We start from the raw sequence: 20934 nt of genomic DNA, 5'->3' as shown, positions 1-20934 counted from the left end.
GCACACCGTCTCTCTCAAATAAATAAAATCTTAAAAAAAAAATTTTTTTTTTAAAGTGTCAGCCTCCGAGTTAGGGCCTGTTGACGTAACAGACAGTGAGAAGACAGTACGGGACAATGTCCAAGTACTCCACAGGCTGACTAATCCCACCAAGAAAACCCAGGATTTACGTGGAGGTCTGGCAGGAACGTGACTTCCCAGCTCTCTGCCATAAGCACCGAGTCCTCCTTAACAACCATCACGTCCCCTCACTTCACCAGGACTCTGGTGAGTGGGCGGAGAAGCGGCCACCCGTTGGGACTCCACAAAGGCAGGCAGCTAGTCAGAAAGCCTCCCTGCTCCCCACGACAAGAGGACGGGACTTTCCGGGAGAGGAGTGTTTCTGACAAAAAACCACCAGAAACTCCTCTGAGCAAGGAGCAGAGACACGGACCGACAGGAGGACGCACAGAATAGCACACAGGTGTGACTAACAGAAAGCAAATTAGTTAATTACTTTATTACGTCTTAGTGATCTCTTAAAATAAATATAACAGTAGAAGATCAAACGTACAAGGAGAGACAAAGCCCGCGAGTGAAACGCACAGGGACAAGAAGTCCACTGCAGACCCCTTTGCACTCCGCTTCCGGAATCCCGCAGCCCCATGACGCGCTCCCAGGAGCCGCTGCTGACACAGGACGTATGAACCTGGGGTCTTTGGAGGGCGGAGGGCGCCGACGGGAGGAGGCGGGAAGAAGGCTCACAGTTCCTTCCCGTGTTCTGTAGCCTGTTCCCTCCTTCCTCGGGTACAGAACCCACTTACCTTCCATCCTTTTGCAAGTTAGGGAGCAGGGACAAGGGTCTGACTTTTCCCATCAATCTGAAGGGTTTTCCACAGTTCGAGACAGATTCAAGTAATACTCCCAAGAAAACGTGTGCAAAACTAACACGCACGACTCCAGAACGTCCGGCACTTGGCTCGGATCAAGGCTCAGAGCAGCTGGTCGGTCACACAGCGTCAGCAGGACTGCAGCTGCGTGAAGGCAGGGGGGCCGGGCGCACCTGCGCCAACACGGACAGAATCCAAAGCCGTTTCGCTTGCTTGGAGTCCAAGATAACGGCAAACAACCACTTACACTGTTCGTAAATATGCAACAGCACAGAACGGCCGGTCTGAACGGAGGCCCACACAGTCCTCTCAGGGCGCGCTGCCCTTCAGAAGCCAGACTCAGGACGGACAAGTCAGGACATTGGAACGCCACTGCGGGACCCACCAGCCTAAGTGCATCAGCTCTCGAGAGAAACATGCTCAGAGTGAAAAATATTCTACGTTACCAAAATCTGTCTTTATTAAAGTGAACAAATCATTAGAGTACTATCCAAAACGCCACGAGCACTGACCGGCATGGGCTCGGCTTGCGTATCTACAGTCAGGCAGCCGCTGGCTGGGCTGGCGGAACCGCTCGCCACCGTGCGATCGCATGCCAGCAGCGTCGCCACGTCTGTAAACGTCATCCTAGCAGAAGACAGACTTTGCAGATTTTCAGTGCTTTTAGTGAACTGGTATTTTCAGTAAACGTTTTCTGAGCAGCAAAGAACAAGAATTTTTTTCAGAAATCTTAGAACTGGATATAAACATTGGCAGTAGACACAATAAATATCATACAATTTCTCAAATGAACAAGATTCCCCCAATTCAAATCCCTTTCCTAAACACATTCAAACCCCCGACCCGAGACCGAGCCTCGGCCCGCCATCTCCTGGGATTCCAGCACGAGGGGTGTGAGGTCACGTGCGGGGGGAGGGCAGGAGGTGAGAAAGCGAAGATCACTTTCCATTCACACCGAAAGAGAACTTCAAGTAAAGGGATCCACAGCCTGGAGACCTCACGACACGCGTACCCTCGTCCGACCCTCCGTGGTCAGCAGCGGCCGTGGCCGCCACGAGCCACTCAGGGGGGCATCTCGTCCTCCTCGCTCCGCCTGGCATCCTGTGCGTGCGCTGGGAGCCAAGGGACGGTTTCCTGTGGTTTCACTGGAAGCCTCTCTGGAAAAGGTCTGTGCCTGCGCACACTTCGTACCCAAACGGATGAAAATAATAAATACCGATCCTGCCCACACACCCTTCGGACCCGCCCGCCAGCGCCGCTGTCATTTACGAGTCTGGGTCTTCTTTGGCACCGCGGGCCGCTTGGGCTGCCACAAGTGGTTGTGAATAGTGAGAGCGTCCACACTGACGGACATGGTTTTGGCTGGGATCAGGTTAAACTGTTTTCGGTCTGAGCTGTATTTATACAGCTTGTCGATCATTTTCTTGGTGATGCTCTTTGGGCCCGTGCCGGTCAGCTTGTAGATCTCCTCGGTGTCGGGATAGTAGCAGTAAAGCGCTCGGAACTGGCAGCCGGCATCACGGAACAGGATGATGTAGTGATTGGCGTCGCACTTCTCCAGCTCCTGCATGGAGGGAGGAAAGGAGGAGAGGCGAGGGCTGGAGAGTCGCTCCGACACTCAGAGCCGCTCCGGCACTCCTCCCGCTCTCAGCACGGCCCACCCACACCCAGGGCCGAGGTCCTCCCACTCGCACAGCAGCGGAGCGGCACCTGCCCCTGAGACTTGACTTAGGTGGTCCACGTGTGTGAGAAAAAATGCTTTTGAAATGGAGTGAAAACTCACACACGCCCTCATGAGCCACCAGAGAAACGCAGATCAAAACCCACACTGGGACAGCGCTTGTGCCCACGGGGAGGGCCACCACCCAACAGAAAGAAGATGGCAAGTGCTGGTGCCGGTGTGCAGAGACTGGAGCCTCCCACGCGGCCGGAGGGAGTGGAACCAGCTGGGCGGCTGCTCGGAACGTTAAGCACAGAGTCACCCGCCGTGGCACAGTGGCTCCTGTCTGAAGCTTCCACACAGAACCTCCGACGTGAACACTCGTGGCGGCATTCGTCACCACTGTCACAAAAGCGGAAATCCAGATGCCCTTCGGCGGGAGAGCAGATAAACACACCGGCGCAGGACTGCACAACGGAGTCGAATCTGGCCACGAAAGGGAGCGCGCCCCTGCCACGTGCTCGACAGGGATGGGACACACCCGTGACACGGTCAGGGAGCAGACAACCCCAAAAGGCCGCCTGGTGCAGGACCTTCTTCGTGGGACACAGCTAGGGGAGGCCCCTCCGGAGACAGACAGCAGGTTGGTGGGAGCCGGGGCGCATGGGGAGTGGCTCAAGGGACAGGGTTTCCTCCTACGCCCAAGCTACAGACGACAGCCGTACCGGTCTGCAAACAGACGGAAAACAGCCAAGCCTACCGGGAACGTGCCCCCAAAGGAGCCCGAAGCGAGCAACAGTGTGAGTACTGGTCACTGTGTCCACTGCATGCTGCTCTGACCTCCAGGTTTTCGTGTTGAAGCCCAAGCTGAACCACCTAACCTAGCGTCTCTCCCCACAGGGGTCCCCGAGCCCAGTGCCCTCCCACAGCTGCGGCTGGGCTCTGCCCTCACCCACTCAGCCCAGCATGCCACAGGCTGCTCCCGAGGCTGGGGACGGGCGTTCCTAACAGACGCCCACAGAAGCAGAGCGGGACCCGGCCACCCTCCATGAAGCCAGGCATTTAAAAGATTTGTAAAAATGTAAAGCAGAGCCACTCTTCTAACTGCTTCTGCTTTAGAAAACACACTTGTCTGTCACAAATACGTACTAGCTTCGTAAGAATGTAACAGGCTTGTCATTTACTCAAACTCACACACAAATACGTATTTTCAAAGATCAAGTGGGAAAACCCAGATCCGTACGTATAAACAAAACTGACTTCAATGAACTAAAACGTGCGTTTAAACAAGGAGCGAGATGCAAAGCAGCAGCGGCCCCAGACATGGGGCCCCCCACGCCCCCACACGCCCCACACTGTGGCCCGTCCCAGTCACCGCCCTCCTTCCGCATCCCCGCTCCCGCCCTCGCGCCCCTCGTGCCGGCCCCGGCCTGCAGCCTACAGGACGCTCTGAGGGCCAGCTGCGTCTGCGCCCTCCCTGCCCACAGCGGCACGCACCACTTCGCCGAGAGCCGGGTGGGGGTCCCGCCGCCGACAGCCACCCTGTGGGAGCTGCCCCATCCATGCCTGCCGACCGCCCCCGCCGAGCTCCTCCAGCCCCTCTGCCCCCTGGTGCCCACGAGGGCTGTGCTCCCAGCTGCCAGCGGTCCCAACCCAGCTCCCATCCTGCTGTCCTCTCCACTCGCAGGCAACTCATCGCTTCCTCTTGTACGGCACAGGCCGAGCGCGGCCACCACCTGCTGCTGTCAACAGTACTGTGGGCACGGAGCCACGCCCACTCGGTCACACAGGGTCTGCGGCCGTTTCCACGCCACAGCACCAGAGCAGACACCAGGTTCTCTCCAGCCTCTCCCAGAAACAGCTCGCGAGCTCCTCTATCAGGGCCTGCCTCACACCCCAGAACGTCAACCTCACAGCCCGGACCTTTGGGTTTGCCCCCCGACTGATCCCCAGGATCAAGACCTGCGTGAGGACACAGAAGGAGAGGCGTCCCCACCCTGCGTGGGGCACAGGGCGTCGCTCGCCCCGACGCCGAGAGCCAGTCAGGCTAAGGGCATGCGAGCCTGACCTCGACCCTCTACTTCCAACTGCCGATCAGCTTCTCGCTAAGACCGCCATCAGCTTCCCTTAAAATGACCAAGGCCAACACCATCCGCGGCAGCTGGGATCACGGCAGCCAACACGAAGGTGGCGTCCGGCACCACAGAGCCAAACAGCAAGCATCTCACGCCGAGCTTCCATCTCTCCAGGGAGCCGAGCGCTCCCCTTCATCCCTCAGGACACCCTGCCGGTTCCTCCTGTCTCTAGCCAATACGGCCTCGGCCACAGGCACCAGAGTGCAGAAACCCCGGTCCCCTCTGGCCCCTGCAATCACCCTGACCTCGGCTAACCAGCCGAGGCTACTAGCTCCTGCCGCTCACTCCGCACAGGAGGGCCCCGCCCTAGACTCCAGCTCTGTCCCCAGGGCAACAGCCTTGAGTCTGGCCCGTCTGCAGCCCACTCTTCCTCAAGCCATCCCCACCCCCACGCAGCAGAGCGCCGTGCAGACGGCTCCCGTGCGCCCGCATTCCCCCACCCCGCGCCGCCAGCAGGGCCCGGGCGACTGGGCGCCGTGGGAAAGCACCCGCACACTGAGTAAGCGGGTTCTGCTTTAGGAAGAGCTTTTCTTTCACTAACATATTTCCCTCTACGCAACGACGCCGTGGGCAGTGACACCGCGTGCCAACCGTGCCGCCCTTAAAAAGAACACGCGGCTGACGTTGGATACTTGCCTCTAATATTGAATTCTTGTGAGGTTCGTTCACTTTTCCAGCCAGACAACAGTGAGAGATAGCGTTGTGAATGATCGGTTTGTTTGACTTGCTACTGGGCTCCTTAAAGAGCTTGGGACCTGTGAAAACAGGCGAGAGGCACCAAGTTACACCCTAAGGCACGCACACATGCACAAGAAAACCCCGAGTTCCCCAAGCAGCAACCAGGCTGGGTCAGCAAGGTCTATATTTTTGAAAACGGAAAGCAACACCCACTTCAAGTCTGCTGGAAAGCATTCGTTCCGAGTTACGATCTTTAAATAAACTAAGAATCCAGGTGGTGTTTAGTCCCTTTCTGGTTTCACTTGCTTTCATAGGTAAAAGAACCAAGAAATAGTTTGAAGGTCTAAGTCTCCCTAGTGCCAAAACAACACGATCCGGCATGAGACCACAGGGACAGAAAGGCACGTCGCGGGCCACAGCCAGGCAGGGCCTGCCTCCCCCCGGCCCCCCGCGGCAGGGACGCACCCATGACCTCCGCGTTACCTGTGTACTCGGCCACGGACGCGAGAGAGGACGCTGCAGACGCCGTCTCCCAGTCTCTGTCTGTGCTCCGGCTGGGGTTGCGGCTCAGTGTGGGCAAGGCTTCCAGGGACTCGACTCTGAAGCAGAGGGGTGGCAGGGGCAGGGGAGGGACGGTCACAGGCATGCCCTCTCGCCCAGCCCACACCATCCGGGCAGGAAGGAACGCCCACCGTGGAGGAGTCGGGCTACCCCACCCGCTCCGCCGCCCAAGCGTGACTACAAACTCAGGGCAGAACACAGTGACAAGAGTAGACACCCTGGAGGGATGCTGCCCTCCGTCACACGCCTGCCTGAGGTGGGACCCTGACGGAGCAGGAAAGCAGCACGGAGACTCTGCTGGCTCAGGAAGCTTCCAGACTCACTTTGGGAAATCTGTGCTGCTGACACACGAGAGATAGACCCCGGGAGGGAACAGAGTGGACGGAGTCCAGAGGCCCAGGTCTCGACCCCTCCCCGACACCAGGCAGACCTAAGTGCATCCCTTGGGGCAGTCCCCACAGAGCCCAGCAGAAGCCAACGGTGGCAAAGCAGCACGCGGCTGCCCCAAAGGGGCCGGCCAGCCCAGGTGACGCAGCGGCAGAACCAAACCCCAGCCAGGATCCAGGGTCACTAACGTGGGCCGTGTGCAGGGCCCTGGTGACAGGAAGCCATCAGCCACGTGACGAAGAGGACCACGTGGCCACAGCCCCAAGAGGGCACACACAGTAAAGGATAGAAAACATGTGGGGCCAACGACACGTGTGCAGAAGGCACAAGGCCATCGGTGGTGGTCCCCCGTGCATCCCCCATTACTGCAGAGTCCCAAGGGAAGCTGTCCCACGCCACAGAAACCCGGCCTCACGCAGGCCAAGCACTCGCCTGCTGGTGGCACCGACCAGCAGCGGCCACCAGACCCGCAGGCTGAACCCAGCAAGGGGCGGTCACCACGGGAACCACGTCCAGGGGACGGAGGGCAGAGGGCAGAGGGCCAGTCCTGATCAGGGTCCTAAGCCCTCAATGCCACCACGGGACGGCTGGTGACAGCAGAGCGTGCACTGGAGGCCCCAGCGAGGCACTGCTGGGAACCATGGTACTCAGGGACGCGTCCGGGCTCACAGGGAAGAGGCAGCCCTGCATGGAGGCTCCAGCGCCACGGCTCTGAGGCAGCCTGCAGGGCGGGGCGGAGAAGAGTCCCCGGGAAATCAACCCAGAATCACAGCCAGCAACCCCCCACGTCCACCCCACAGGCCCCCTTACCGCTGGGAAGGTGTGCCCCCCGAGTGCACGCTCTCGGGCTCGGTGGTCGCCGCGGAGGCCAGGGACAGGCTGGAGCCCGACTGGGCCCGGCTCAGGTGGTCGGCTGGTGGGAGAGGAGAGCTGCCGCCAGGCCCGCCGCGGCGCCCCCCGCCGCCACCGCACGCGGCCGCCCCGCGCGTCCCGCCTGCTTACGGGTCGAGGAGCACTTGGTCCCCGCATCGCTGCCCGACTCCTCGCGGTGGACAGACTTGGGCCGCGGCTTCTTGGGCTTGGCTTTGGGCTTGCCCAGCCCCTGCTCCTCTAAAACCTGCTGCTGCTTCCGGCGCAGGTACTCCTGCTTGATGAGTTCCCGTCGCGCCTTCTCCTCCTCCTTCCGCACCCGGTCTTCCTCCGCTTTCCGCCTGCGCGGGACCCACGCCTGCTCGCACTTGCTCCCGGGGCTCGCAGGGCCGGCGGCCGCCACGCTCCGCACCCTGCGCTGGCCCCGCCGGCACTCGTGTGCGCCCGACGCCCCCACCCTGCGGCACCCCCGGACGAGCACCCACGTCCCAGACGGTCACGCGCGTCGAGGGGGATCAGCCCTAAGGGTGTAAAGCAGAGCCCAGCTTGGCCCCATGGGGGCGGGATGGGGACAGGCCAGGGCGGGAAGGGGGAGCCAGCCAGGCGAGGGAGGCCCGAGCAGGGGTGCGGCGGGGCCGGCTCACCGGGCTTCGTCCCTCCGGAGCTCCACCTCCGCCTCCAGCTGCTGCTTCCGCGCACGCGCCTCCTCGGCCTTGCGCTGCTGCTTCAGGAGGAAGGCCGCCCGCTTCTTGGCCAGCTCGTCCTCTGCCTTCTGCTCGTCCTGCAAGCAGGCCGCTCGCGTCACCCGCGGGACACAGCCCCCCCAGCGGACGTGCGCCGACAGCAGGTCCTGGCACGGCCGCACGTGTCCCGGACTCCCTCACCGAGGATCGGGCCATCCTCACAGACACGAGGACACTCGGGAACAACTAGGCCACCCTGAAAACAGCCCCAGCCGTCACCTTCCCACTGGGTCCCGTCTGCCTTGCTTTCCACACAGGAGCTGACCCCTGGACTGACCGCCATTCGCAGACACGTTCGAAGCATCAGGCCCCACACACAGCCTGGCTGCTGGTCAGAGGAGACCCACCCTGTGCCCGTGGGAGAAGTGGTGGAAAACAGCGGGGAAGCTCCCACAACCAGCCTTCCTTTCTACCTCAGAAAACACTATAAGAAAGACACAGAGCCCGACGGGAAGCTTCCTCAGAGATCCCGCTGCTCTCCCAGGCCCGGCATACCTTGCCCTGGAGGCCGGACCCAGCCCCCACGGGCCCACAAGCTAACACCACCGGCGTTTACCGAAAGGTCCGGAAACCATCAAAAGAACAGAATACTTCTGAGCCGTGAAAGCGGCATGGGATTCCCGTTTCGGGCCCGGCACTGAAGCCTCATGGGCACATGGCCACGCTCACTGCAACAGGCCGCACCCGTGGGTGTTTCCGGCGGAGCCAGGTCCTGGCGACAGAGCGCACGGGGCCCAGCGCGGAGTGTGAGCCTCTGACACGCCCGTAAAACCAAGGGCAGGAGAGGAAGCCCGACACCCATCCGACAGTTTACCTTGAAGAAGAAGCCGACCCCCGGCTTCTGGTCCCCTTCGCTGGGGAGGTCCGCTGAGCTCTGGGGGCCCTCTGTCGCCCCGTCCTCGTCAGGGGCCTTCAGGTCCGAGAGGTCCACCTCGATGAGACTGGCCTTGCTCCTCGGGGGCTCGTCCACAGGGACGTTCTCCTTCCCGGACACAGCCGGGGAGCCGAGCGCCACCTCCTCCACGCTGCCATCCAGAACTTCTTTGAGGCCCACATGTTCCGAGAGGATGTTTGTGTCTTTGGACGGGGGCAAGACAAAAGTCCGCTGGTTGTTTTCATCGTGGAGCCTGTAGCTGTCGAAGAGGCATTTGTCATGAGGCTCATTTCCAGGCTCCGCAACACTGTCCCAGCCCGGGTCGGAGGGGGTCGGAGGGGGGAAGGGCCGCAGGTGAGGGAGGGTCTCTCTACTGGGCGTGGGGGTCTTGCTGCGGGAGGAAGCCTGCTGTCGGTCCTTGGGCACTTTGAGCTCAGCCGGCCTGCCCGAGCGGGAGTTCCGACCCTGCCCAAGGCGGGGAGGCTTGCGGTGACCCGTCGTCCCGGGCGGAGACAGAGGCTCCACGAAGTGGATGGCCGCCCTGACTTTCTGGTCCTGGGCGCTCTGCTTCGGGCCCGGGCCCGCGGGGGGCTTCATGAGCAGCTGCTCCTGCTGCTGCGAGATCCTCAGGATGGCCTGCTGCAGCGTGCTGATGGTCTCGTTCAGCTTCTCGATGGACAGGTCACACTCGCTCGCGTCCAGCGCCTCGCCGGCGTCCTCCAGCAGGGCGGCGGACAGCGCCTTGCTCTTCTCCAGCTCGGGCAGCGCAGCGGGGACCTTCGCTCTGGGCGGCTGCAGGAGAAGCAGGCCCTCCGCGTCCACGTCTGGAGACGCCAGGATGCCTTCCCGGCCCTCGTCCTTCAGGAGGAACTCCTCCGATTTGCAGACCCCGCCGTCGAAGTCCTCGCCGTTGTGCTGGGCGTACTCTCCCGCCAGGGCGTCCGGCTTGTGCAGCGGGGGCGCGCCGTCGGCCTTCCCCTTCTTGACCACGTGCAGGAAGGCGGCCTTGCCCAGCTTGAGCCGCTGCCGGGCCGACAGGGCCTCCATCTTTTTCTTCTGCGCCTCGATGGCCCGGCGCTTCTCCTCCAGCTGCATGTGCAGCTGTGCCAGCTCGGAAGCCAGGAGGCTGGCATGCTCCCGGCTCTGCCGGCTCGGGCTCTGCTCCCGCCTCTGCTTCCACGTGGTCAGAGGGGCCGGGCAGCTCTCAGACGCGTCCGGCGTGGTCTTCTGGGAGCTGCTGGTGCTCGACTTGGTCTCGCAGCTGTTCAGCCTCTGCAGCTTGCGCTCCGCGAAGCTGGTCATCTTCACGCTGCCGCTGGCCACGGAGACGCTGCTGACCTGAGACACCGTGCTCAGGCACGGGCTCGAGCGGCCGCTGGCGTCGTCCTTGTCCTCATGCTCCTTCCCCTTCATGTCCTCCTGCAGCTTGGCTGACTCCTCCTCACCGACACACCTGGCCATCACCACAGGGGGATCCCCGCCCACGAAATCCTGCTCGGCTTCCTCCAGGTCCGCCACGTCCGAGTCTGAGTCCTGCCTCAGGATGGCCCACGGCTCGGGCTCGTGGGTACCAGGGCTCCGGGCACAGCCGACGCAGAACCTGCCCTCGGGGTCCTCACCGGCTCTGGCGACGTGAAGGAAGAAGCCATCGGCAGTCTGCCCCTGAGGTAACAGATTGAAGCCACCGCTGCCCAGGAGCCCACCACGGGCGTCCCCGGCCACCGGCGGCCCCGGCTCCGTGGGCACGGGCTCCATGCCCACAGGGAGTTCCGCACAGGAGATCGGGGTGAAAGTCCTACTCAGGTCACGAGCACCGTGACTGCTGGGCGCCCTCTTGCGCACCAGGGGCTGGTGGCTCTCGCTGGGCCTCTTGGATGTGAAGCTCCGTGGCCGCCCCTCCCCACACTCTTCCTCCTTGGCAATCGCCTGCTTCTCTTTGGCGGGCCGAAGCACAGCCGGCATCAGTGGCTCCAGGAAGAAACTGTCAGGCTTACTTTCGAGGGCATCCACCAGCCTCTGGGGAGACCTGGCGCTTGGGGGCAGGCCCCGGTCACCACAGTGGGGCGCCACATCCGTTCTAATGATGGCCACCAGCTCTTCCTCCTCATCCTCAATATCCACATTGTTCAGAAGGCTCTTCCCATCGGTCTTCAGCGCCGTGGGCTGTGGCTGGTTCTGCGGAGTCAGGTTAATGACATTGGAGGCCAGACTGTCCTTACTGATGGAGCGGGCCAGGCTGACACTGTCACTGGAGCCGGGGTCCATGTCACAGCTGGTGGCGTGATGGAGCGCGAAGGGTGCCGGCTGTGACACAGGCCTGCAGCATGGGGAAAGGAGCCGTTAAACACGCCACTGTCTACACAAGCAGTGACTCAGACACCGAGTGACACGATACTAGTGACAGAAAAAGACAACAAACTGGAGGTCTAGAGGATTTAAGCAAACCCTCTCCCAGGGCAGGGACAACAGAGACCAGCTTCAGTTCAGCAAGTCTCAAATGTTTCAGTCCAGAACCCCTTTACACCCTTAAAAATCACCGAGGACACCCAATAGTTTTTAGTATATATTTATCAATATGAAAATTTATCACACGAGAAATTAAAACTGAGGGGCGCCTGGGTAGCCCTGTCGTTAAGCCTCTGCCTTCAGGTCAGGTCATGATCTCAGGGTCCTAGGATCGAGCCCCACATCAGGCTCTCTGCTCCGTAGGGAGCCTGCTTCCCCCTCTCTCTCTCTGCCTGCCTCTTGCCTGCTTGTGATCTCTGTCAAATAAATAAATAGAATCTTAAAAAAAAAAAAGTTTATAATATGAAACACTTTTGTAATTGTCCCTGCTATCCACCCAGACTCCCATGTCTGACTCCAATTGAATCGACCTCCAGAGTGAGGAAAGCACCGAAGGGCCCAGCGCCGTCAGGGAACAGTTCTGCCCCGTGGACTGGGGATGGAGCCCATCTGGAGAGCCACCGTGCTCGCCTAGTGAGCGCGTCACACACAAGCGTCTCTGGCCCGCGGAGCTCACCTGTTCTTTTTTTCCGACCACGCGACTGCTGTACCACGCGGCTGAGTGTCGACTCGGGTTAGAGAACTGGACCGGTGTCTCTGATCTGCGTGTGGGGAGAGCAGGACGCTTGGGGTTAAGCAAATCATTTCATAGCATCTGAAATTCTTCCAACATAATGACCATTTCTTAAGCAAATGCGCCATAACGCAGGACACAACTGCCCAAGGAAAGCAGAGCGTCCCAATGCAAATTTCGGGAATTCCAGTGAGTGATTCCTACTCAGTAATTAGTCCACATCACAACATGAAATAACCAGACCTCAATAAACATCAACGGCAATTTTCTGTATACTTCATATAATTTATTAGATTTTAAAGATATTTTCCCTATAAAGACGATAAATCCTAAGGAACATCAATACAAATCAAAGTTTATTCTACCGTAATCTTCCTAACTAAAATAACCACATCACAGTAGGAACATTCAACTTGGGAACGATCTTTTTAATAAGTTACAGGAGAAAGGACAGAGGGCGAAGGCGGGCGAAGGGGAAACGGCGCTCTTACCGGGAGGGCCCTCCCCCTGCACGGCCTTCTGCTGTCTCTGTCTCAGAGGCAGTAAAGGATGGGACGGGCTGAAGGCAGAAGCCCCCTTCCCCCTAAACAGGAAAGAACAGGTAAGAGAGTCACTGGCGTGTCAGTCCACAAGGTCAACGGCAAATACAATAAACTCAAGAGAACATCACAGGCTCACGGCAGTCTAGGAGAGAATCGTAGATTCTTTGGGAAAAATTAATTATTATAAAAACAAGCCCAAAAAGTACCAAAATTTCCAAACTGGGGCAAATATCCCAAAACTGCAACTCAGGCTCACAGGGACTTGCGGCCCCTCTGCATGCCTGGAGGGTCCTGGGGGCAGGGGGCTAGGCCGGCAGAGGCCCTCCCACGGCCAACCCCCCAGCACCTTCTCCATCACCCCTTCGGAAAGACGCTGCAACTCAAGCTGCCACGCAACTAGAACAGGCGTACGGGCCGGGGACTCACAGATGCTCGGGCTCGTCGTGCGCGCGGTGCCTGTGGCCACCCTCAGCTGGCAGCTGGGTGGGTGGCTGCACGTCGGCGGGGCTCACCGCTGCGGGGCTGCCCAGGAAGCTGCGCTTGGTGGCGTTGGAGATGGGAACAGGAGGCCGACTGCTCTTGTGGTGGGACACTGTTTTCGCTGCAGAAATCACAATTTACAGAAATGATCGCGTTATTTAGTTACTTAAAACATCAGCAAGGGGACACCTGGGTGGCTCAGTGGGTTAAAGCCTCTGCCCTCGGCTCGGGTCATGATCCCGGGGTCCTGGGATCGAGCCCCACATTAGGCTCTCTGCTCAGCGGGGAGCCTGCTTCCCCCTCTCTCTCTGCCTGCCTCTCTGCCTGCCTGTGATCTCTGTCCAATAAATAAATAAATAAAATCTTTTAAAAATAATAAATGAAACATCGGCAAAAAACACCTAAAAAAAAAAGACTCACAGCTTTTATAAGAACTAAAAATTAATGAAACTTTTACCTAAAACAAACTTGTCCAAATCACTGGTTTCAAATCAATGAGTGTATTTCGTAGTAATGAATACTGCAAGTGTTACACCAAGACGGCTACGAAAATGAAAAGCTACACCACAGATTGGAGCAAGACTGAAACTGGTGGGCGTGTCTCCAAACACCACCAAGCCGCCACCACCACCACAGGCGCCTGCCACTGGCTGCCACGGTGGCCCCAGACTCAAGACAGCCCCGGGCAGCCTTCCTGGGAGAAGAAACCAAACACAGGTGCTCAGGGTGCAGAGGGCAGCGCCCCGCAAACCCCCATGCCCAGGAGGTCACTCCCACACGTCCCATGCTGGGTCTGAGCCAGGGTCTGCACCTGGAACCATCCGCCCAGATGAGTGTCGTCGCCAGGAGCGAGAACCCACAACACTGAGGCAAGACCACCCACACTGACCCTAGAGTCAGGCCCCACGGGGACAGACACCATTTACTCAGGGGCCCACACGCTGGGGCAAAGGGACACTTGAAGTGTCACTGACGGCTGGACACAGGCGTGAGTCGATCCTGACACCCAGAGGCCTGAACCACTGCTGCGGCCCCTTCGGAGTGAGGAGGTGGAGGCCAGTGAAGTCCAGCGGCCAGAGGGCTGGCTGTGTCCGCCCCACGTGTGGGAAGGCGGAGGGGAGCCGGAGAAGCTGCGCACCCCACGCCCCCAGCCCTAAGAGGACAGCAGAACCCCGAGTAACCCCATCGGGGACGGAGAAGATCAGCACCCGTGAAGGGCCTACAGACTCTGGATTGCACCCCCCGGCAACTGGACGGATCCCAGCCCAAGTCAGGGAGGGGCCACAGGGAGCAAACCCTGCACCCCAGGGCCCGCACTGAAGTGGCCCTGGGAGTGCCAGCAGGGAAACAGAACCTCAGAGCTAGAACCAGGGGTGCAGGGGTCAGACAACCCAGGTCATCCCATCCGAAGTAAACACAAAAAACACCATCTCACAGCCTGTGCCGTGAAGGAGGATCCTGGAGGTCACACGGCACCCCGGAACACGGCTCCCGCCGGGGGACACAGAGCAGGCAAGGGCCTCTCCACAGGCCCAGGCCCCACAGCTCCGCAGACCCTCAGCCCTGCAGGCGTCAGTGGCAGGAAAAGAGCCACAGGGTGCCAAGTCCCAGGGGGAGAAACACGGACGACGACCGCGGATGCTGGCTGGACAGGGCCGCACTGCCCGCCACAAGGAGCCACACCCCTCCACACACCAAGCCCTGGGGTGCCTGGGGGGCTCTGTTGGCGAAGCGTCCGACCCTCAGCGTTGCCCAGGTCATGATCTCGGGGCCCTGGGATCGAGCCCTGTGTCAGGCTCTGCACTCAGAGGGGAGTCTGCCTGGGCTTCTCTCTCCCTCTGCCCCTCCCCCAACAAGCGTGCACGCACTCGCTCACCCTCTCTCTTCCCCAAATAAGGACATCTTTAAACAAACAAACAAAGCAACCTGGCACACACTGGGCATGGCAGAGACCAAATGCCTCAGCCACAGGACACCCAGGACAACGTGTCCTGGGCAGAACGCTGTCCCGCGCTCCCAGTGAGGAGGGCAAACCGGCCTCCAACCACGCCCGGAAGCTGTCGGTGCCTCTGGCTGTGGGCGACGTCCGCCGCAGCCCCGGCGGTCCCCCAGCTCCTGTCCATAGCCATGGCACGGCCAGCCAGCAGAAGAAAAGCCGGAGCCTGGCCAACAGCACGTCAATTCAGAATGTGGACTAGGCTGCTGGCCGCTGCCAACCGGGCTGCCCGCAGAACCCACTGCGTGGGCACAACGGGTTCACGCGTGGACAAGCCAGAGGCAGGGACGGGCCTGCACCTGGGAGACGAAAGGCGGCACACAGCCCCACAAAGGAGACCCAGTGACCGCTTGGTGGCATGTCAACTCCACCAGACCTACCATGGGAGGACCAGGGACAGCCGTGAGCAGACACACGCAGTCAGCCTGGAGGCTGCCATTCCTGTCTGCACGGCGCCGCCACACGGTGGCCACACGCTCCCAGCATGCCGGGCTGCGTGGCACCCACGCGGCCAGCACCAGACCAGGACACACCCTACAGAAGAGAGGGGTCGGGTGGGCCCCATGAGCCAGGCCACAGCCCACAGGGAGCCTCACACATGCCCCCTTGCCCTGCACAGCTGCCTCCACGCCTCCCTCCCACTTTTTCTGAAAAACCACCATCCCCTTCAGAGGCCAGCTCTTCCGGCCAGAGCACAGGTCACAACACTGAATGGTCACCACGAGGCATCTCGTTCCCATCAGCACCCCTGGTGCCGGCCGGGCTCCACACACACTGCTGGGGGCTGGGGCTCCCAGGAGAGCACAGCAAGGACCAAGGTGCAAAGAAGGGTCACGGTCAGGGCGCAACCTCATAGGACACCATGCAAAGGAGGGCAAGTGAGCCAGCAGCAAGGAGGGCCCGGCTGGCAGAGGCGGAAAAGGCTCCCGGCCTCTCAGGCAAGAGGTCATGCAAAGGCCCTTGAGCTGGGGCGACCTGTCACCCCAAAAACAAAAGGGGAGGGAACCGCACCTGCATTCCCATCCCAAGCCCTGGCCCTGCTCGACTGTCCTACTGCCAGTCTTGTGGGGTGTCCGTCCAGCAGTGCTGCTTTCAGTGCTAAGCTGGCTAAGCCCTTCCCTGCAAGGTTACTGGGCGTCTGCAGTACGACTTTCTTAAACTCCCTATTTGAGTCTCTTGCTCATTTTCCTGTTCTTTTTCCTTACTGACATGCATGAGCTTTTATATACTTCGAGTACCAGGGACACGCTCTGGGCACCGGTCATGCCAGGTGCCAGGGACACGCACTGGGCACCAGGATGTCAGACACCAGGAACACACTCCAGTAGCAGGTAACTGTTGTACATATTATAAACACCTTCTCCCCACTGTGACTTCTTTTTTTTAACTCTTTACTTTCTTTCAATGAAAAAAATTTTAATTTTAATACAGCAGATTTCTAATTGTATCCTGTGTGGCTTTTTAGATCCTCAACAAGGAATCATGTGGACACGGAGATGCTCTCCCACACTGCGCTCTCCTGCCTTCCTGGATTCCCAGGGTCCTGGCTGATTCCCAGGGCTGGCAGATTTATCCTAGCCCACAGTCAACGGATGTTTCTCATTCCTCATGGACGAGAGCGGAGCTGTACACCCCGCTCCAGGGAGGCTAACCGGAAGCCCCCAGAAGCGCGTCTCCAAATACACTGGGATTCTGATGCCGCAGACAAGCACGGGCCCAGAGCAGAAAAGTTCGTGCAGTGACCACCGCGGGCCACAGCACAGCAGCACACGACAGTGAAGACGGCCGCCCAGGGCTCTGTGTTCCCAGGAGAAAGCAGTTAAACACCGCCTTGTGCGGAAAGGCAGAGCCCGTGACGGGTGCCTTCCCGTCACTGCACCCGGCATCTCGGACAAGACCACCATCTGCTCCCAGAAGGCTCGCCACTCACCGTCCTTCAGTTCCTGAACATCCCTGGGCTGGACGAAATCCGGTTTGACGTTCTCAAACCACCAGAAGAGCTCGGCGATGAAAACCATAACGTTCGGCTAAAAGAAAAGAAACAAAACCAGGCACGTAGTAAGCAGCTTATTCATAAATGGGTTTAGAAACTGCACCTTTGCTAACTCACGGTCACCTTCAGCACGAGGGGAGCATAGAGCATGTCCTCCAGCGTGAGATAGAAGCATCTGTTGAGGTACTCGTTGGCGAACTCTCTCAGAAGCCGGATGTTGTACAGGCTGTCGGCCATGGACGTGACCTCCTTCAGGCATATGTCTGCCGGACAAGACAGGAGCGGCTGACCCTGGGATACTCTGCTCCCAAAGCGCGCACACGCGCGTGCGTCTAAGTCTGCCCTGAACACATGCTAAACGGAGGGAGCGCGGCTGTGAAAGGACAGCATCACGGATTAAACATCACAGGAAATGTAACGAGTGACACTGAGTACAGTAAGCAAACACTCAAGAAAGAGATCCGAGAATCCCAGGACCTGAATTTAACTGTCAACACCTAAAGTGCACAACAGAAACCGTCTGGGATTTAAGACGGGCTCCGAAAGGGACAGCGGCAGCACCTGCGGTTTCTCCAAGGGCCTTGCCACACAAAGCTGGCGAACGTTCCACTGTGTCTCCTTCGCCAACCGCAAACCCTCTGCGAGACGTGATCTCCACTAGGGGGTGGGGACGGCGGTACCGAACAGAAAATGTCAGGCTTTCCGAGGAGTAACACTGAATACTTCTAATCACACACGCAGAGAATCAGGAGACCACACGTAGCAGCAGTCTCCCTCCAGCAGAGCGGCTGGGGACTGGTGGCCTCTGGTGTCTGGGGCGGGACAATTCCCAGGTACACCACTTTGCAGGATGCCAGACCCTTCCAGGGGTCAACTCACACATGGGCCCCTCCCCTAGGAGTCTGAGTGCTGGGGCGAGGGCCGGGGTGGGTGGGCGGAAGACAGCTGCTCTCCAGCGAGCGTGGAAGGACCAGAGCCGAGCACTACGGGAGCTCTGCCTGCAAGCTCACATACACAAGAATGCCAGAAGTAGAAGTTATTTGAAAATAACTCTTTTCAAGAAGCCACCACCAAGAGTTTGGAAGCAGGACAACTGAGGTCTGCAGTGTACCACCCTTGCCGAGGAACCCAGCCCGCCGCCACGTCTTCAGAGAAACCCAGTAACCGTGCGCGCAGGCAGACCTCAGAAGCGTGTCCCTATCTTAAGTGCGGATTATAAAACTGACCAATGCAGGGACCGGATCCCGGAACACCCGCAACACAGACGGGAGAAGCGATCACAGCACACCTTATCTGATTCCGGTCTTCTCTTCCGGTGCTCGGATCCCACAGTCTTGAAGCCCACCCCCACCGCGCACCCAAGGCCACGGCTCTCTCCGGCTGCGGAACCCGTGCCTACGCAGGTGTCCATGAGCACTGCACGACGAACCGGCTCTCTCCAGTGGACGCTCTGGGTAACACAGGCCACCTACCATTTTGCAGCCCGTCTTTCCCCAAGCTCAGGTTCACGTTTCCAAGTCCGTCTTCTGGGCGGGAGATTTCAGTCCTGCGTGTGGACAGCCGGCCGGCGTCCTCCAACTCCCGCTGCTACGCCGTGAGAACCAAGTCTGCTCGCAGCTCCTGCGGCTCTCCAAGAGACGGTGGGGGGAACAGGAGCCACGCTCCGCACACCGGGCCGCCTGCTCTCGGCCCCCCGTCACCAGCTGGGCGTTAGCCAGCCTCGGAGCTCCCGCCACCTGGATGGGCGTGAGGTCCCCCTTCTGAAATGGCACCTCCCTGACCACTGGGGGCATTCCTGACGTCCTCTCTGCCGAAGCCTGTCCCTTCTCTGCAGGCTGCTCCTCGCCTTCTCACTCATTTGTAGACTCTGCTCACTGCGGTTATGGCAGGACCGTGCGACAACCCTTTGTCTGTTGGTCCCATCATTTTCTCACAGATTATCGTCTGTCACTTCGTTCTGCTGACGGTGCTCCTCAGCCAGCGCCCTGACCTTCAACGCGGTTGGGTACAATAATCCTACCGCCTGTGGTTGTTTTGTACTTTCAGAATCCATCCCAACGCTGATGTCCGAAAAATAGTTTCCTGTTTTTTCTTCCCAAAATCCTCTAAGTTTTGCGTTTCAGGTGTAGGTGTTTTATCTCAGACAGGGACTCCCACCTCAGGCAGACTGAGACCTCACGGCCTCCCCCAGGTGGCCACCCGTCCACAGCACCAGGCGCCTCCCCGGCACCAGGGCCCCAGAACACGGCTGGTCCAGCTCCTCAGGGCCACTGGACTCTCCCGGGCCCAAACCACCGGTTTGGCCAATGTGAAATTCAACAAAACCTGGTCTTCGTAGAGCCAAGTACCCACACGCTTATTCTTCAGAATGACGTGTCCGACACCTGCGATAACCCACGACAGAGTAATGAACACGTGGGTTACAAGTGCTGGACCAGCAAGAACCCGAGCCCCCGAGTCAGACCAACACACAGGCAGGGACAAGAGGGCTCGCCACTCCCCCGCAGGGGCAGGCTCACAGGCAAAGAGGAAAGGCCAGAGAGAGAAAACCACCGACGGACATGACCACCAGCAGTTCGAAGTCGGATGAGAAACAGGCTTCGGTCTCAGAGCCCCTTCCCCAAATGACTAATTAATGAGAAAGCAATCCTAGTGGTCTAGTTCCAACTGGAGAAGCCCGGCAACACCTCCTGAACCAAGCAACCCAAGGGGCCACGACACCAGCCTACCTTGGGAAGACACACCACTGCTGGGGCATTCTTGCTAAAAATGCACGCCCGGGATCTCAGCAGGAGGGCACAAGGGACAAACCCAAACAAGGGACATTCCACAAATTAAAGGACCTGCTATACTCTTCAAAAGGTCAAGGCCAAGAAAGACAAAAAAGACTGGGAACCGGCTCCCGACGACTGGACACCACACAAGAGGCCTGACGACTACCTACGGTGAGTGGCGTGAGCTCGAACCCGCACTGGGAGCGACAGCAGACGATGACACTATAGCGACAACGGACAAAACGTTCCTGACTCCTGCTGTGAGGACAGAATGCCTTTGTCCCCCAAGTCCTTCTCAAATGGTCCAGAGAGAGAAAATCCAGCACGTGCGAGACAGCGCGGAACAAAGACAGCATCTGGAGCAAACTACAGCGGGAATCCCTCGTGCATCTCCTGTGACTCACGTGTACCCAAATAAAATGCAATAGAACAGTCACCGTGTCCCTTTGCCTTCACGCTTCCAAGTAAATTTTTACGTTACTTTGTCCCTTTCTGTAACAATCCATGTACTGGACCAGCAACAAATGAACAGTCCGAGGAAATGACGGGTTTTATACCGATGCTTCGCATCTGCGAATATAGTTCAAAACTCTTTCCAAGGACCGTCAAAGGGTCCTCCTTTGTTCAGGACTCAGGGCCAGTGGCTCCCGGAGGCAGGGAAAGGGCAGGGCAGGACACCGAGGCCAGGACCCCGAGGGCGGACTATGTAGGCGCAACACGTCCACAGCAGTCCATGCGGGCCCAGAACCGGTGGGCTTCCAGGGCGTCCAGCACAAGTGGGCAGCGGCTTCTCACAGCCTGTTTCCGGCACATTCTGTAGCCATCCCAGCTAAGTCCCCCGCCTTCCAGTCCTGTCTGTCCAGACAGGGCCTTTCGCTGTTCTACATCTTCTCTCCCACCGTCCACTTTGCTTTTGGACTCTCCTTGCTGGGAGAACTCTTCAAAGCTGTCCTCAGCACTTGCGTGAACTCCGAAATTTCAGCAGCTGCGTCTTATTTCCAGAGCCCGTCTGCGCCGTCACACCACACACCCGTGTTCGGCACTGGTCCCCGCCGGCGCCCTGTCCCTGACCACAGACCCGCTGTCCTCCCTCATCTCCCGTGTTTTCTCTTGCCCTCCTGCATGGCCTCTGCTGACCAGGCCTTGAGTTCAGGCCGGTACCTTCCTCAAATGCTGGGGGATCGGCAGCTGCCCAGGGTCAAGGGTAAGGCCGCAAGAAGAAGGCTCTGCAGTGGGGCAGCGGGCGGCCAGTGCTCTCCCGGAGGACCGCCAGCAGGCAGCAGCTGTGGGACT

General features: G+C 59.3%; 1 protein-coding gene across 2 annotated transcripts in view; it reads right to left on the bottom strand.

Annotated features, from left to right (window-relative positions):
* Positions 1 to 479: 479 nt before the first annotated feature.
* Positions 480 to 20934, bottom strand: part of CAMSAP1 (calmodulin regulated spectrin associated protein 1) — a 58105-nt gene continuing 37650 nt past the window's right edge. For both annotated transcript variants that reach the window (XM_047698790.1, XM_047698789.1), the window contains 12 exons: positions 16991 to 17130; positions 16805 to 16901; positions 12825 to 12999; positions 12348 to 12439; positions 11800 to 11884; positions 8718 to 11094; positions 7805 to 7941; positions 7293 to 7501; positions 7101 to 7203; positions 5826 to 5941; positions 5301 to 5419; positions 480 to 2433 (listed from right to left, as the gene is read on the bottom strand). In XM_047698790.1, the coding sequence (XP_047554746.1) occupies positions 2131 to 2433; positions 5301 to 5419; positions 5826 to 5941; positions 7101 to 7203; positions 7293 to 7501; positions 7805 to 7941; positions 8718 to 11094; positions 11800 to 11884; positions 12348 to 12439; positions 12825 to 12999; positions 16805 to 16901; positions 16991 to 17130 (3953 nt within the window). In that variant the 3' untranslated portion in view covers positions 480 to 2130. The remainder of the gene's footprint in view (positions 2434 to 5300; positions 5420 to 5825; positions 5942 to 7100; positions 7204 to 7292; positions 7502 to 7804; positions 7942 to 8717; positions 11095 to 11799; positions 11885 to 12347; positions 12440 to 12824; positions 13000 to 16804; positions 16902 to 16990; positions 17131 to 20934) is intronic.

This window comes from Lutra lutra, chromosome 13 (assembly GCF_902655055.1).
Source record: "Lutra lutra chromosome 13, mLutLut1.2, whole genome shotgun sequence".
Classification (NCBI taxonomy): Eukaryota; Metazoa; Chordata; class Mammalia; order Carnivora; family Mustelidae; genus Lutra; species Lutra lutra.
This window is presented reverse-complemented; position numbering and strand designations above follow the sequence as displayed.